Source organism: Salmo trutta, chromosome 32, assembly GCF_901001165.1.
Source record: "Salmo trutta chromosome 32, fSalTru1.1, whole genome shotgun sequence".
Lineage (NCBI taxonomy): Eukaryota > Metazoa > Chordata > Actinopteri > Salmoniformes > Salmonidae > Salmo > Salmo trutta.
The window spans coordinates 17282213-17301269 of record NC_042988.1 but is presented as its reverse complement, the minus strand read 5'-3'; the positions used below and the strand labels follow the sequence as shown (position 1 = coordinate 17301269).

The 19057-nt window shown below is 43.4% G+C and overlaps 1 protein-coding gene across 3 annotated transcripts in view; it reads right to left on the bottom strand.

Annotated features, from left to right (window-relative positions):
* LOC115171274 (protein TANC2-like) overlaps positions 1-19057 on the bottom strand; it is a 137424-nt gene that overhangs the window by 30279 nt on the left and 88088 nt on the right. For all 3 annotated transcript variants that reach the window (XM_029727928.1, XM_029727929.1, XM_029727930.1), the window contains one exon: positions 17198-17380. In XM_029727928.1, coding sequence (XP_029583788.1) covers positions 17198-17380 — 183 coding nt within the window. The remainder of the gene's footprint in view (positions 1-17197; positions 17381-19057) is intronic.

The following is a 19057-nucleotide window of genomic DNA, read 5'->3' as shown; positions in this document are numbered from 1 at the left end:
AACGCACCTGAAGAAATGTTTTTTTTTTGTATTGAAAATAAAATGCCATCATAGGCAGCAGTTTGAGTGGCAGGTCATCTTAACAACAACACATACTGAACTTGTTGGCAGGTCACCCTTTTTTTGGATTACAATTTTGGTGGAGAGTCGGAGTTGGATCTTTTATTTTTAAGACAGACAGATGCAGACAGAGAGAGAAAGACATAGACCTATAGGGGAGGTAAGATCACAATGCCCGTAAGCGCTATGCTCCGAAAGTACTTGTCCGAAAATAAGTCAGCAAGCTGGTTTGAGTTAGTGGAGCTGCACAGAGTGGAGTGGCTTCAGAGGTTCTGGGGGTGGGTGGTGGTGGTGGAAGAGAGGCAAGGCTGGGCGATGAATGAGATGGGTCTATCTGTATGGAGATCCAGGAATAAATACCCTCAACATATGCTGGAGACAGTATTAAAAACAGTTGTGGAGACAGTAACTTCAGCAATTAAACAACTAAATGCTGCACTCCCGTGCCAGCAAGAGTTAACAAAACACCTATCATTTGTTTACAGTGTTACAGTTAAACTGCGTACTCAATATCTCACAAATGAACTGAAATTACATAAAACCTCAATATTCTTCCTTCTCTAGAGACACTATCCGAATTTACACCCCTATCTCTCTCTCTCGCTCATCGAACACCATTTATGCTGTGATCTCCCTCCATTTGTGTCTCCACATCTCCAACTAAATCTCCCTTAATCGAGACGGATGTCACCTCAGCCATGCCTCTGGCCCATCTCCATCTCTCTTCGTGACACACACTCCACACAGAGGTTTTCCAATGGATCAAATGTAATGAGCTGACAGAGGTGATAATGGAGGTCAAATATGTATCATTATCACAGGGTTTATTACAGACAGATGCCATGCCTCCTCATCATCCACAGCCTCCTGTCTCTCACTGATACCTTGCTCTGGTGAGGGGAGGAACGAGGCCTATGAACTACAGAGCACAGTGAGAGGTTATTAGTCAAACGTGCTGTCAATCATTGAGTATTACTATGGATCGTCTAATGGAGTCAGGTGGGGATAAAGAGAAAGAAGAGCTTTGAATGAGCTGCGATGGACAATGAGACAGCGATTGTCCGCATTCAATAACTCTCCCCACCTCTTCTCCATTCTCTACTTCTTCCCTCTATTCTCACCTCCTCCTTCTCCATCCATTTCTTGTCCATCACTTCCTCCAGTGTGGCCTGTCTCAATGCGAGGCAGCTCTGAGGTGTGCCCATGGAACAAACAGCAGATATCCGACAACAATCTCCGGAGTAACGAGGAGGCATGACCGACTCCTGTTGCCATAGCGTCACCTCCACAACCCTGTTCCCGGCGCCGCCGCAAACACCTTTGTCGCGAACACCTCACCCCTGTGCGGACACACATCTTCCTCATTGATGCGGAGCAATCCATGATAGGTAAGAGTGTTGTACCCCCACAATGAGCGCAAAAGCAGCCCTTGCTAAAATGGGTCTGTATAGTTCCAGTAGTCTGATGTAAAATGAGCTGGTCTGCTTTGTCCTGGTTCTTTTTTCCTACATTGGAGCTGGGACGGTGGAGGGGGGAGGCGAGGCCTGCGCTGGCGGTTTGGTTGTTCTGTAAGTCTTCAGAGAATACCACTGGCTGAGACTTCAACAGAAACCATAAGGAGTCTGAAAGGGTTGGAGTCCAAACACCACAGAGCAAGGGAAGAAAGGAGGGAGAGAGGGAGGGAGGGGGGCCAGCGAGAAACCACCAAACTCATTCACCGACCTCAGCATTGCTCTCTGCCTTTCTTTATGAAAAAGTGCTGTTAAAGTTGGGAGAAACGTCACACACACACAAGGTCCTGACTGACAGAAGGGGTCAGGCTTACCGGAACAGTGCATATCCAGGTCAGTATTCTTGGCACAGGGAGAGGTTAACGTACGGAGGGAAAGCTCCAATTCTGGAATGGGAAGACCCCCCCCTCCAAAAATGGTTCCACAAGCACACACATACATTCACAGAGAAAGAAAGACAGACAGAAAAAGGGCAGGGAGCCACAGAGAGGAGGAGAGAGGGAACCACTAACCAGACAGAGAAAGAGAGAGAGGGCTGGCTTGTGAAGAGGAGGACCAGAGCACAGATGGAAATGCTTATGGGAAGTGTGTCAACTCAGGCTGTGTAGGGGGGAGGGTATAGTTACTCTGTTGTTGGGTCACGGGGACGGTCAAACGAGGGGCCCAGGGTCATCACCCCTTTGACCTTGCCTCCCCGAGAGCCATCGGCAGCGGACAAGGGGGTGTCGGAGTCAGGGTGGGTCATGTGTCACTGCTTTTAAGAGACGGCCAATCTGTCATCCCTGCATGTCTGGTAGGGTCAGTGGATGGCCTTGTCTTGTTTATGCAACAAGATACCATACCTGCTGTTTGTTAGCTTTACCAAGACATCTACATCCAGCCACAACAGCTGCACTTACAGTCAGCACTGGGTGTCATCTGATTTTGCGTGTATAAGTTAACACACAACACATAAATATGGTAACTATAAAATGTTGTTGCAACAAGCCTAGAGACAACTCTTGAAAACAAGTATAAAATTAGTAGGAACAGACACGGAATTCAAACAAAAATAGGTTGTTTCTCTGCCCCGGGGTGGGGAATACAAAGGGAGTAATTAGGAAACATGAAACTCATAAAGTGAAAAGTTTAAGACATATGTTGGTGGCAATTCAAGCATGCATTGCATTAATTGTGCTTTGAAAAACAAAAGAAATCAACTAAATCACATCTGTCTCTTTGACATGTGAAAAGAAAGGGGAATGCCCACAAACTGTTAAGAATAGATGCTCCCTGAGTTTTAATGTAGCAGTATTCTGACCACAGCAGGTTTTCGTCCAGCTTTCACAATGTGAGAACAGTGGGAATATTTATAGATTGGACAAGTGATTACAAAGTCAGTCCTTCCACAGTTTGTTTCTTGACAAGCAGATGTGAAGACTATGTGAGTTCACCAGGCAGCTTTTGGAGATGCCAGCCAGTGCACCAAATCTTGGCCTACTATGTGGAGCTGGAGAGAGTTGACAGACGTATAAGAGAATCCCACTCTGGGCTGTGGGGAAGCGGTTTCAGACGACTGTGTCATTCGGAGCGAGAGCCATGACAAACACAGCATCCTAAGAAAATGTTTAAATGGATGAGGGAATAAAATAGACAGGAATATCAGCTAATGGTCAAAGCCCGCTCTCCTTTAAGCTTCCAGTGGGCAACAGTTAGGAGGAGACGTCATCATCCTCTCCAGAATGATACTACAAGACAAAAGTATTCCAGCTGTGCTATTGCAGTCCTTTCTTCTCTCTCTTTTTAAAGTAACTGTCCAGCTTTTCCAGATTTCTATGAACTATGACCTATAATAATGAATTACAATGAGTGAAATAGTTTTCCTTCCTAAATGTTTTAATTAAGTTTGTTAAAAAATCAGCTTTTCTGTGTTGGAAGGGTGTGGGTGTACCCCAACAACAGAACGGTGTGGTCATAAAAAATATTAATGCGAGTAGACCGCCGATTGGCCAGCTAATCCTCCTCTATGAGGAAATAGTGAGCATTTTTTAAACAGTCTGTTCGAGTTTGAGGTGGGTTTTTTCTAATGTTTTTTTTTTTTGCTTTGGCCACAAATATGAGTATAGGATGAGTTAACAACATTATTTGGGTATATAGTGCATTTGGAAAATATTCAGATCCCTTGACTTTTTCTCCCCACAATTACATTACAGCCTTATTCTAAAATGGATCAAATAAATGTTTCCCTCATCAATCTTCACACAATACCCCATAATGGCAAAGCAAAGACAGATTTTTTTTTGCAAATGTATTAAAAATTTAAAACAGAAATACCTTATTTACATAAGTATTCAGACCCTTTGCTATGAGACTCGAATTGATCTCAGGTTCATCCTGTTTCCATTGATCATCCTTGAGATGTTTCTACAACTTGGAGTCCACCTGTGGTAAATTCAATTGATTGGACATGATTTGGAAAGGCCCTGCCAAGCCGCACTGCTTCTTGACACACTGCTCACTTAAACTGGAAGGCAGCCGCACAAACGTGTCGGGAAAACACCGTACAACTGGCGATCAAAGTCAGCATGCATACGCCCGGCCCATCACAGGAGTCGCTAGCATGAATACCTGGGATAGGATAAAGTAATCCTTCTAAACCCCCCCACCCCCAAAAAGGATATAGATATACTATTGTAAAGTGGTTGTTCCACTGGATATCATAAGGTGAATGCACCAATTTGTAAGTCGCTCTGGATAAGAGTGTCTGCTAAATGACGTAAATGTAAATGTAGAGCGCAATGGGAGAAGGACATCCTGGCCGGCCAAATCCTCCCCTAACCCAGACAACGCTGAGCCAATTGTGCGCCGCCTCATGAGTCTCCTAGTCGCGGCCGACTGTGACACAGCCCGGGATCGAACCTGTGCCTGTAGTAACGCCTCTAGCACTGCGATGCAGTGCCTTATACCGCTGCGTCATTCACGAGGTTCCGCATGCACTGTAAGTTAACAGAATATTAAAAAATGAGATTTTCACTGGACAATTAATTTAAGACATGTAGATGGTATGAATCCCTGAAAAGTGACAGCGGAGTTGATCAGTGAACTCTCTGGAGTTTGACTGGAGATCTGCTCTTGGGTATACAACATTTCTCAAACCGTCTGTCTGCTGGGACGAGCTGTCATTCGTTAAATGGGAGAACACCGCAATATGGTTTCCCCTCCCCGGGCGGGACTTCAAAGTGTTCGGAGCTCATATACTTCCATCATCCTTAGGCCAGAAAAAAGACAGTGAAATCTGGCATGAGAGCTACAGTAGTTGTCTGGGCAAGAGTAGCCACACTCCTCAAAAGCTAACAAAGAACTATGTGCTGTTTCAAGGTCCCTTGCTTGAGTTTAGCTGGAGTTCAACTCCTTCCAGGGGTTTAAGGGGAGGTTCTGTGAGGTAAAAGTTGCCAGAAAACTGATTGCAGCTTGAAGACAACATAGTCCTGTCATGTAAAAACACTGCTCTTGGAGTGGGTGAGACAATTCTCCTCAGGATCCACTAAAAAGTGATACCGACCTCGCTTTTGAACCAACCAATGTGTTTACTGAGAGGACTGTGTAAAGGGTTACTTGTTTTCCAAGGAAGTGTCATTCTAGGAGTAAAATCGTTCCTCAGGTTAGAACAGTATGGAGATGTCTTCCTGGTGGATTGGCATATGCCTCCATGCTCCACTCTAACCAACACATTTCAAGGAGACAAATCCGGTCTGTCATCTTTGCTCTCTCCTAGCTTCAAGGTCTGGCAACGACATGTGAGAAATCTGTTTAATAATCCCAAGATAACATATTTAGTGTCTATTCTCTGCAATAGCACTACCTCATTATGGCTGAAGAACTGAACAATCAGATCTGAATGCCAGATGTTGCATTTCTATTTATAATGGTGAGATATTTAGAGACAGAGAATTGGGTTAAGAACCACTTTCTGGCATGCAACAACTTACATAAGCCCGTCGAACAGCGAATACACTGAACCAGTAAACACTGGGTCGCATCACAGGCACTACTACAAAAACCACTGCTAACAATGCTACGTCCTTGTTCTCTCCTGGCTATTCCTCATTGGATGGAGATGCCAACTCTGCCCGCCAGCTGTCAAGCCCAGAGAGAACCTCCCCATCGCACCAGAACGCCAAAGGACACACCTTCCATTAAAGCTTATGCTTACCGGAAGCCAATGAGAGAAAAGGAGGAGTGTGTAGGTTAGCGGATGGGGGCAATACGAAGGGAATTAATAAGATGGTGTAAGTGCATCATGGGCGTAGAAAATCCCTCCAGGGACAGATGTGACATTTCTCTGCGGCAGCACTTTCTAAGAAGAGAAGGGGCTTTACAATACCCTCCTCTACAGGGGCTGGGCTGTCACTATGATGGATTCATAAATCCTGCTAACGAGATTACAGAGTAAGAAAATATGTTTGTGAGCGAGCGGTCTGCACAGCACGTACAGGTCGGCCGAGAAGCGGGTCACGTGTGCAATCGTGCGTGTGCAGCACTCGTTTGTGTGTGAGAGTAGGATATTCCTTATTTGTGATTTCTATAGTCAAGACATAGTTGAGATGGATTAAAAAGCCAGTGTCTCTGAATAAATGTCAGCATAAGTACATGTACCCAGCACATACTTTATCATATGTCGTGCATCTCTTCAATATAGCTGGAAGAGCGTGGGTTTAATCCATAATACACCCTAGGAGTAAGAGTCTTGTCTTGATCATTCATTAACAGGAGCTGGTGGGGTTGAATAGATTGCACAATTAGAACCTGCCATCTGCACTGGGCTACAGGATCAAATTAGCCACGAGACATGCTGAACGCCAAACCCAATGTCTTGAATCCTAAGAAACAACACCATGACAAAAACAAAGCACTTCATAAAAGCAGACGTGATGCTACTGTACCGCAAAAGCAACTCCACTTCTTTGATCTAGCATTGCTCATTCACAACGGCAGATGAAAAAAAATAAAATGTCAGTGGTGGCCAGCAAATCCATCACAATCCCATCAACACACCTCCGCTGTCACACACTGACCCATCATCTCCGAGAGGCCTGGGATGTGAGCCGCGGTAACACACGCCCCACATTCCATTACTGAGCCATTAGAGGGCGAATTGTCACACGTGAGGTGGGTACGAGGTGAAGCCTCCTGCATTGGGTCATCCATCAGCCTAGTTGACTGAGGGTCACCGCTATATTGTGTACCGGACTGTGCAACGCCATAATGGCCTCTGTAAATACAGTAGAAACTCGCTCACTAGCATACATGCTACAGTACGAGAGCAGTGCTAACAAGCGAGTAGTCACTAGCGCCTGCTCGGTGATAGATGGCAAGTGCAGACGATTAGTCCAATGCTATTGTTGCGGTTATTATCCAATTAGCTGGCATGCTTAGCCGGGTTGACTTACAAGAGCAATTTTCATCAGCACAAGACATTCAGCGGGAATAGCTCTGGTAGGTCATATTACAAAAACAATAACAGGTCATATTGAACAGCCCTGGCTGGTACAATGAGAGTCATCATTTATGGGGTATTACAGGGCTATGTAAACAGAACACAACGATAACAATAACAAACGGATGCTGTGACAATGACATAGACGCTCACTTAAATAGCAATAATGTTTACAGGAAACAAAGAGGAAGAAAAATTATGGAAAACGGGCCAAACCTATTGACATTTATGATTGGGCATAAATAGCACACTGTATGACTTCAATAGGACTTTAGAGGCCCGTTTGTATGGTTTTCTATCTCCAATAGGGTCGCTGGGAAAGCAAGAGTAAATAGTTTCAAGTTTAAATACCAGAATATCTACTGTACTGTGCATTTTACAGATTTAGTTTCTACAGTGAGAAGACTAATTGAACGAGACACTCATCCACCAAAGCAATAAGGTGAAAAATGGAAAACAGGCAATACTCCAGAATATAATAAAATGACAGATTAAATTGTGATAAGACCCCAGTTGGGTATGACCTCCACAGTGGCAAAATGACCAACACTAGCTAGGTTTCCATCCAATAGGCGACAGATTTTCATGCAAATATTATAAACTCTGCATAAAAACAATATGCGCATTTTCCCACCAGAGATGTTTCCATCAAATTGACTTGTTGCAGATAAAAGTCTGTGTGTGATGATGTAGTGCACATACAAATAACTTTCGCAGTTAAATTCCCATGTACCCAATAAAAAATACAAGTTAAATGGGGTTTTATTGCATTTTCAACTCTGCTGATGTGTTTCCTAAAATGTGTTATATAGCGAATGTTCCCACGTGCGCTCTAGCCAACAGCTTGCACATACAATGCGGGTATAGCCTACAGGATGAGATTATTATGGACTAAAGAGCTTGATTATTTTTATTTGTCAAACGGTAGCCAAGCATCGATGATCATGTCACCAGAATATGACCTCAATATTTATTGGAAAGAAGCATCAAGCTCATCACCTTGCACTTTCACCACCCTGTCAAGTTCATCATAATTTAACAAATCTGTAGCCTAATAAACTGCCGAGTCGTAGTGGGAGGACCACAACATATCATCATGAGAATCCAAGTTTACTTCGATATGATGGTTATTATATAAACATCTGCACATAAAAAGGTGTTTCATCCTCCATTTCTCGCATAATTAGCTTTAGACATAAAAAGATCCCAGTTTGTCTAGCGTATTTTGTTTTGCCGACATTTGGAAAGTTCACAGAAAAAAAATATTTTCACGACATGTACTTTACTTGCATAAAAAAAGGTTGGACGTAAACCTGCTTCCTGTCTGCATTTTGTTCTGTCTGAGCATCCGACTTTAACAAAAAGCACATTTCTTTCTTATCAAACCTCCTTTGGGACAGTCTTCTTTACATTTGACCGTGGACATCTGGTCAGTCCATTGCTGCCAGTAGTATGTGTCACTGTTGATACATCTGAGATGATATGGAGTAGTGGTGGAGATGGTGTAGCGTGATTAGTCTCCCTAACAAGGACTGACTGTTCCTTTACGTGTGTGAAAGAGTGACAGCTGCCCGTGTCCCTGAGGGTGCCACTGACTTCCTTCCTCCGCGTGGGTTCTTCTTATGTAAGCGGTTTCCTTGACGACCGATAGGTGCCTCAGAGTGTGTTCAGAGTTGCCATGACCGCCTACACCGGTTCTGATTGGCTTTGGCTTGGCTATAGGATTTCCCAGGGGGATACACCTGTGGGTTGAGGTGGTGGCTTCTCTGAATGTCTATTGGCTACAGTACATTATCTCGCAAAGGCCCAGACACAAGTATGTTTTCTTTAAAACACACAAGTATACACAGTCATCGAGAAATATACATACATAAGACATGCAACAAAATAACATGCAATTATAACATATTCAAATATAAATCACGGCATCTCCTCACACACTACCCTCCAGAGTAAGAGAGTGATAGAACGAGAAGAGAAAAGCAGACTTATTGGAAGGGTTCTCACCATTTAACTAAATCCTTCCCTCAGTAAAAGCTTGAGAAAATAAAACCCAAATTTCTTCTGTTCTGCATGAATTGTTGACAAACAATCCCAGGAGGGGAGGATAATCAACTTTCCATTCAAACCAATTCTCAGCTCTGAGCAGCGTCTTTCCTCCGCTCTCAAACTGAAGCCTAATTTTTTGTCCCTTCACAGATGACGTGTGACGTGGACACAGAGGGAGTGAATGAGAGAGAGGTAGCAGAGTACAGCATGTTTAATGGCAGTCACCTGACAGGGGAGGCGAGGGAGGAAGTGAGGCAGTAGCATCCCTCCAATCACGTCATACCCCCCAGGCTCCCCAGCCGGTGATAGAGGGAAAGGTGGGGGTAGAAAGGAACTCGTCCTCTAAGCATTCCTTTATTTCCAGAGCCTGCTGTCATTAGTGTGGTGGTTAGTGTGGCGGTGGTAAAAGAGTATGTTTGTACAGGGCATGGATAAATGAGGGAGAGACAATCAACAAGTATACAGAGCCTTCTGCAAGTATTTATTCCACATGTTGTTGTGTTACAGCCCGAATTCAAAATTGATTAAATCATTTTTTCCCCCCTCACCCATATACACACAATACCCCATAATGACAAAGTGAAAAGATGTTTAGATATTTTTGCAAATTTATTGAAAATGAAATACAGAAATCACATTTACATAAGTATATACACCCAAGTCAAAACACTTTGGCGGCGATTACAGCTGTGACTCTTTCTGAGTAAGTCTCTAAGAGCTTTGCACACCTGGATAGTATAATATCTGCACATTATTCTTTAAAAAAATTCTTCAAGCTCTGTCAAGTTGGTTGTTGATCATTGCTAGACAGCCATTTTCAAGCCGATTTCAAGTCAAAACTGTAACTAGGCCACTCAGGAACATTCAATGTCATCTTGGTAAGCAACTCCAGTGTATATTTGGCCTTGGTGGTTTAGGTTATAGTCCTGCTGAATTTGTCTCCCAGTCTTTTAGAAAGCAGACTGAGCCAGGTTTTCCTCTAGGATTTTGCCTGTGCTTAGTTCTATTCTGTTTCTTTTTATCATAAAAAACTCCCAAGTCCTTGCCGATGACAAGCATGCCCATAACATGATGCAGCCTCCACCATGCTTGAAAATATGAAGAGTGGTACTCAGTGATGTGTTTGCACCAAACATAACGTTTTGTATTCAGAACATAAAGTTAATTTCTTTTCCACATTTTTTGCAGTTTTACTTTAGTGCCTTATTGCAAACACGACTCCTGAACTTATTTAGACTTGCTATAACAAAGGGGTTAAATACTTAGACTCAAGACATTTCAGTTTTACATTTTTTATGAATTTTTTAAACATTTCTAAAAACATAATTCCACTTTGACATTATTGGGTATTGTGTGTAGGCTAGTGACAGTCTCAATGTAATACACGTTTTATTCAAGCTGTAACACAACAAAATGTGGAAAAAGGGGTATGAATACTTTGAAGGAACTGGATGTCTAAATCCAGCAAAAGAAGTGTGCGTTGAACTTCTGTTGTCACAGTAACAATGTGGGAGGCAGAAGGAAAGGGGGGAGTGTAAAGGACAACAATTAGAGAGTAAACAATGCTGAAAGCTATAGCCAATGGCAGGCACAGGAAGGAAGGTGGGAAGAGAGAGCCGGGCAAAGATGGTTAACTAGAAAGGCTAATGTGGTTACCAGGGGAACATGACGCCCCTCTTTTCTCAGTCTCTCTCGTCATTCACTGATAAGGTAATGATTAAAGAATTCCACCCTGAAACTTAACTAATAGTGATTATTAGTTTATGTAGCATGTATAATGAATAATTAACCTGTTGGGGTGTAGGGGGCAGTATTTTCACGGCCTGATGAAAAACGTACCCAATTTAAACAGGTTACTACTCTGGCCCAGAATATGCATATTATTAGTAGATTTGGATAGAAAACACTCTGAAGTTTCTAAAACGGTTTGAATGGTGTCTGTGAGTATAACAGAACTCATATGGCTGGCAAAAACCTGAGAAAAATCCAAGCAGGAAGTGGAAAGTCTGAGAATTGTAGTTCTTCTTTTGATTCTCTATCGAAACTACAGTGTCTGTGGGTGACGTTGCACGTCCTAAGGCTTCCATTGGCTGTCAACAGCCTTCAGAAAGTGGTTTGAGCATTCTCCTGTCACTGGGCAGATAATAGAAGCTCAGTTACTGAGTGGACTGCCTGGCAACAAAGGGATTGGATATGCTCGATCCCGTGAGCGCGCTGTTCCTTCTTTTTCTCCTTGAATGAATACGCTATTGTCCGGTTAGAATATTATCGCAATTTTACGCAAAAAATACCATGAAGATTGATTTTAAACAGCGTTTGACATGCTTCTAAGTACGGTTATGGAACATTTTGACTTTGTCTCTGAACGCACGAATAAAACGGAGGTATTTAGACATAAATATGGAGTATTTCGAACAAAAACAACATTTCTTGTGGAAGTAGCAGTCCTGGGAGTGCATTCTGATGAAGATCAGCAAAGGTAAGAGAATATTTCTAATACTAATTCTGAGTTTAGGTTGCCCCGAACTTGGCGGGTGTCTGTATAGCTTTCTGTGATGGCGAGCTATGTACTCAGAATATTAAAAAAATGCGCTTTCTCTGTAAAGCTATTTTAAAATCTGACACAGCGGTTGCATTCAGGAGTAGTCTATCTATAATTCTTTAAATAATTGTTATATATTTTCAACGTTTATGATGAGTATTTTTGAGTATTTTTGTAAATTGATGTGCATATTCACCGGGCGTTTTGGTGGGAATACATTTTCTGAACATCATGCGCCAATGTAAAATGCTGTTTTTGGATATAAATATGAACTTTATTGAACAAAACATACATGTATTTTGTAACATAATGTCCTAGGAGTGTCATCTGATGAAGATTGTCAAAGGTTAGTGCTGCATTTAGCTGTGTTTTGGGTTTTATTGACACATGTCCTTGCTTGGAAAATGGCTGTGTGATTATTTTTGTCGATGTACTCTCCTAACATAATCTAATGTTTTGCTTTCGCTGTAAAGCCTTTTTGAAATTGGACAATGTGGTTACATCAAGGAGAAGCGTATCTTTAAAATGGTGTAAAATAGTTGTATGTTTGAGAAAGTTGAATTATGACATTTTGTTGTTTTGAATTTGCCGCCCTGATATTTCACTGGCTATGTCCCGCAGGTGGGACGCTAGCGTCCCACGTAGCCCATAGAAGTTAACCTCTTATGGCTAGGGGGCAGTATTTTCACGGCTGGATAAAAAACGTACCCGATTTAATCTGATTATTAGTCCTGCCCAGAAACTAGAATATGCATATAATTATTAGCTTTGGATAGAAAACACTCCAAAGTTTCTAAAACTGTTTGAATGGTGTCTGTGAGTATAACAGAACTCATTTGGCAGGCCAAAACGTGAGAAGATTCTGTACAGGAAGTACCCTGTCTGACCACAAAGAAGGGCATTCTTTGTCATCTCTATTCATTACAAAGGATCTCTGCTGTTACGTGACACTTCCTACGGCTCCAATGGGCTCTCAGAGCCCGGGTAAAAACCTGAATGACGTAATTCAAAGCCCTGGCTGAAACACACGAGCGCTTTTGCTAAGTGGTCTATCAGCAGACAAAAGGCGTGTGCACTGGCCGCCCCCGCTTTTCTGTTTTTCCCTCTTTTTACCGAAACGCAGATTCCCAGTCGGAATATTATCGCTTTGTTACGAGATAAAGTGCATAAAAATTGATTTTAAACAGCGGTTGACATGCTTCGAAGTACGGTAATGGAATATTTAGAATTTTTTTGCCACGAAATGCGCCATGCGCGAGACCCTGATTTACCATTGGGATAGTGTCTAGAACGCACGAACAAAACGCCGCTGTTTGGATATAACGATGGATTATTTGGGACCAAACCAACATTTGTCATTGAAGTAGAAGTCCTGGGAGTGCATTCTGACGAAGAACAGGAAAGGTAAGACCATTTTTCTTATAGTAAATCTGATTTTGGTGAAGGCTAAACTTGCCGGGTGTCTAAATAGCTAGCCCGTGATGGCTGGGCTATGTACTTAGAATATTGCAAAATGTGCTTCATCCGAAAAGCTATTTTAAAATCGGACATATTGAGTGCATAGAGGAGTTCTCTATCTATAATTCTTAAAATAATTGTTATGCTTTTTGTGAACGTTTATCGTGAGTAATTTAGTAAATTGTTAGTAAATTCCCTGGAAGTTTGCGTAATTATTATTAAACCCAGGGTCTTACAAACCTTGGGGATTGGTCAAAGCTTAATTGATTGTTAGTTATTATCATTGGGATTGAAAATTCTCGTGACATTCACTTTCCTCAAGCACTTAATCAGTCTCATAGCAATAGGTTATCTTTAGGGATTATTCCTAATAGACCACCACTGAGTAGAGAACATTCAAGGCAAAATCCTAATACCATTTTTCCTTAGGTGGATGGCAACAGGAAAATGGGGACAACAGCATAGCTACATGGGGAGGCTCGCCCCACCTAAATTAGACTAAGGGGAAACACTGCCACGTTCTGGGCACCCAGGCCTGGCAGCTCCCAGGGGAGTAGAATGGCTAGGCTACACCATAGTGAGTGACTGCCACCAACAGCGAGAGCACTCAAGCGGTCTGCGCCACATGCCTATTGACTGGCTCCCAGGCTCATAATTGAATCTCCAGCCCTTATTCCGTTCAGACACTGTTGGATTAGCTAACCGGCCGCTCCACTAATGGTGTCCGGGTGAGTAGTTCTCTCTGTCTCCTCATCTCTCTCCACCCACTATCTCTGAATCTTACACTCGCTACATGTCTTTCTTTGTGCTCTCATTTCTCTCTTGAGCTCTTTTAGATACATCCTCTGTGCATCCATCCTTCTTCTCTAACTTGAAGTAATCAAATATGAAGTAAAAATGATCTTCAGCTTTGTTTTCACTGATTCCAGTCATGTCAGGTGAGTGGTTATAAGATACCTCATGGAAGGGATGTAAGAATAATCTTTTTTTTTGTCAAAACAATGTTGTTCTATCTGTGTGTGTCTCTGTGTCAAAACAGAACCACAGACAAAGCTTTTAATTCAAGCAATGGGGTCAACTTCAGGGGTTAAGAGGTCAAAAGCCAATATTCAGTCCCTGGCAGGAGGCATCTTTCCCATTGATTGCCATCATTAGCGTGTCTGAGCACGCCATATAGCCAACCCTTTTGTTTCCAAGGTGAAAAATGTGGGAATAATGCCTCGAAAACATTTCAGTGTGAGACGGATAGGAAATCCAATTGGCTATCAGGATCCATCCATCTCAGCTGCCTGCTGGTGTCCAGTGAGAGCTGCTCCACTTAAAACCTAATCAGTAATCACTGTTTAATTCCCTCCCTAACAGGCCTGACCCAGGACAAAGACATTAAGAGATTATATTATCTTAAATCCACCAGAGCATATTGGACACGCATGAGAGAATAAAGCTAGATTTGATATGGACTCATGGGAGGTAGTTTGAGATAATACGCTTTAAGAATATGACTAGGCTGTTTTATGTTTGTCAAACACAGATGGACACAGAAAGCCGTAGACAGATAAACAGACCTTGAAAACAAGGCAAAATGAAACCCCTAACAAAGGCCCAACATCTCAATTTTTTCCTGACCCCTTATCAAGACTCATTGTTCCACTCCAAACTGTTGTTTCTGTTGGGCTTTCCCCCATAAACACTCTCCCTCTTTACAATGACTTGTTTTCAATAATGTTTTGTAAACGTCATGGGGGCTCCCATGTGGCGCAGCAGTCTAAAGCACTGCATCCCAGTGCTAGAGGCGTAACTACAGACCCTGGTTCGATTCCTGGCTGTATCACAACCAGCCGTGATTGTGAGTCCCATTGGACGGCGCACAATTGACCCAGCGTCGTCCGGGTTAGGGTTTGGCCGGGGTAGGCCGTCATTGTAAATAAGAATTTGTTCTTAACTGATTTGTCGAGTTAAATAAAAAATTAAATAAAATTGTGTGTTGCGTGTAGCCTTTTCCCACTCGTCTGCTAGTGTGAGTGTGTGCGAGAAATGGTTGCTGCCTGCGTCATAACTGATATGAACTGTTGTTTTAGGATTGTTATGGCATGGAAGGCTTTCTCTGCCGACTAATGTATATTTGATTATTTAATATTCATACAGTATGTGACCTGATAGCTCAGTCACAGATATCATTCATTTCATCTGGTATTTATTTGTTCAAGTCGTTTTGTTGTACATATACTATCCTGTATCTATAGGGATTGTTGACGTTTGGAATGTTTGAAATGGTCTTGTTAGGCTAAACCGAGGACAATGATCCAATGTGCCCTAGCCTTTTGGGTGCCTGCCAATACCTGGTGGATTCAGAGGAAGAGGGGGAGAGAAAGAGAGAGAGCTAGAGAATGTTGAAATTAAAAAGACACTTCAGAGGTGAAGTCTGATTTAGTGTTTTCTTTTAATATTATACTGTATATTAATATTCAAATCTGTGTCCTGCTCCACTTCCTCCAAATACACGTCACACCCTTTGACACTCTCGCACATTTGTTTGTGACCCTTATGAGCATGGTGAAACACCCTGACCAGTCACTTCATAAGGTGAACAATTAAGAGTGCTTGCAACATTCCCACCACATAATGATTCACCGGCTGTCTCGCCCTCTCTGAGGATGGATGGAAGAGGGAAAATGGAGAGTGATAAAGAAAAAAGGGAAAACCCAGACTAGTACACCCTGGTGGCCTGAACAGAGAACTACACTGTGAGCGCCATCTTATCTTGGTGGAGAAGCTGTATTGAAAATAACTATCCAATTAGAGCCTTTCATCTTCACAAGCCTGTTGTGGTCCTCGCCTGTTTTGATGGCCAGCTTGTGAAATGGTGGCCTGTTGCCATCTATGGGGCAGATTTCAGAGAGACGCCTTGTTATGTTATCTGGGCCAGACAGTGTCGAGGAGCGATGTCACAGTCGGCTTACCAGCCTCTTTAACAGCCACAGCTTCCCGCCGAGATGTAACATTATGCGTTTCCCACAATGCACCCTGAACTAACCGGAGTAAGTGATGTAGGGTTATGAGGCTAAAAGGGAGATGGAGGATTTGACATGGATAACTTTTGGGCTTCTTGAAAGCCTCTTAACTCTGACATTGCAGGGAGATGAATAATACTGTGGAAAACAAGAACTACCAAGAGCTTCTCATGGAAATCCCTCACTTGAAATACCTGCACATGAAAAACCAACACATTGTTATATAATAATAGGTACTTTTATAGTGCTTTTCAAGGACCCAATATGCCAGTCTCTTTGTCACACACTTTCCCACCTTTCAGTCATATTACGATGCACCCTGCTATCCATAGACAAATACTCCCACGTCACACATTCACATGACATGCCATCAAAAAACATGCCATTCCAATCTCTCTCTCTCGCACACACACACTTCATTTTCTCATACACACCATCACTTACACACTCCTATCTCTCCTCTACCTCAGAATTACACACAGCCGCTCCCCTATCGCAAACACCCTGGCATTAACCATCCTGGGGGGGGGGGTATGAGTTTACCCCAGTGGAATGGTAAAGCAGTGGGGTGCTCAGCGAGGGGGTGACAGGTCCTCATTCACCCATTGGGCCTTATCTCAGTACCATAATGAGGAGTCAGCAGGGAGGCAAAACCAGCCTTATGAGGACAGGCGTCATACTGTATTGTGGGGACAATTCTCAGATAATATGAAAGTGTTGTGATAAGCAGAGCAGCCCTCTGTGAATCTAATTGGGTCATCTTCAAAAGGGACACAGTGTTCTACTTGAATAGGATGAACTGTCCAGAAATGTAATTCAGTTCAGTGTGACATGTCTGATCCTGAGACCCTGAATACAGTTCAAATGGAGTTAGAATCAAGTGGGAGATGTCGTCAGCGTTAAGCAACCATCTTCGCACCTTCAATACCAAATCTACATGCAGCAGGCACAAAACAAGGCTCCTTGATACTTCTCGCTTTGTCCACACAGTAGTACTGAACTAAGGACAGCAGTAAGTTTGTTTATGCCAAACCTCCCCTAGTGAGTCTACAGACCAAAACTGAACTAGGACCAGTGGTTGAGTAACTACCTGGGAGCCTCTTGGTGGGCTGCAGTCTCATGTTGAGGGCCTGGTGGGAGAGTAGGGGGGAGGAGGGCAGCGAGCGTGACACGCCCTCCATGATACGGATGTGCTGCATGCCCTCGGTCACCGGGAGAGGAGGCCCCCCGTAGTCGCCCTCAAACAGCCCGTCACCCTCTGTGGAGCTGCCACCTGGGAAGGAGAGACAGAGAGGTGTCATGTAGTCATGTATACTACATTCCCACACACTGACAGAATTTGTCATTTGACATCAACTACTGTTCACAAGAGACCTAAAACCAACACACTGACATTACATTATCACCACTCACAATATAGTGCAGACACACACACACACACACACACAAAATCGCTCGCTGACACATTTCATTAACAGCACACTCAGTATCATCTCCGACCGTGTCAACACCTCCAGTTTTAGACACGGTTGAGGCTGCAGTTTCACCGTACAAGCTGGCAAACCTCTGCAACTGTCATCCTAGTGTTAATGAATGGATCCATTTTGTTTCTCTCTCAGACAAGCACCTGCCTGTTGTCTGGTAGTGAAACAGCAGGCTAATTAGGATAGGGTAGGATAGCACAGCCACTAGGGATGCTGGAATGTCATCTTACCACATATTAAAGTGACATAAAATGTCAGCTGGAACATTCAATAGCTCTGACTGTGCCAGATATCCAAATATAGCAGAAACTGATGATCAATAAAAATGTATCAAATTGATCAAGAATAAAGGCAAAGACTGAATGTGGCATTACTCTATCCTCCCTCTCCTTTCTACAGCACACTAGACGTTTCCCCTGGCAACAGCAGGTAGCCTAGTGGAAAGGTCGCTGGTTCGAGTCCCCGAGCCGGCAAGGTGGAAAGATCTGCTGTTCTGCCCTTGTGCAAGGCACCGATGACGTGGATTAAGGCAGCTCCTCCCCCGCACCGCTCTGATTCAGAGGGGTTGGGTTAAATGCGGAACACATATTTCGGTTGAAAGCATTCAGTTGCGCAACTGACTAGGTATCCCCCTTTCCCTAATGTGACAGAATTAACATGAACAATGTCAGGAATCACAGTACTCTTCAGTCAAGAAGCACCTGAGTGCCACCATGTCAGGTGACAGGCACCTCAGACAGGGACACTGGCCGATGACACCAGCAGCAGTGTGTCACACTGGCAACCCATGTGACACAGCACAAGGCCACACTAATGAACATGTATTAGTAGACAGGGAGAGGGGATGGTGGGTAGCAAGGTGAAAACAGGCTGTCACAGACAATTCTATACACAGAGGAACAGCAGTTTGATTGGAATACACAGTACAGACACACACACACCACGCTTGGATTATGTTTTAGCAATTTGCGTCTGTTGATGTTCTAATTGTGTGTGATGTGACTAAGTGTGTGTTCACCCGTGTGTCTGTGTTCGACTGTGCTACAGCATCAACAACCTGCCACTCCCTTCCCAGCAGCCTTAATGCCTTTCACCTTCTCAATTGATGTCTGGATCTGTGCCTATTGGCTAACTCTAATCTAACCACTTCTACATCACTAGGAGGAGTGGGTATGGTGAGGGGGGCTGAGAAAAAGGGGGTAGGGGAGGTGTTAAGGGGGTGAAATGCCATTCTGGGCGTTTCAATTCACAGCCAATTAAACTGATAATGTTATTACTGTGCTGCTGTAACGAGATATTACAGCAGTATATTACAGCACAACAGGCCTCCCGTTACGTGTCCCCACCTAGCCCTCTGGCCCCTCAGACAGTATATCAGTCCCTGTGCCCGAGGCCTGAGGCAGAGGAGGGGGAATAAGATACGGAGGATGCCGCCGTGCCCTTCAATGTCACGAAAGGTAATCTGC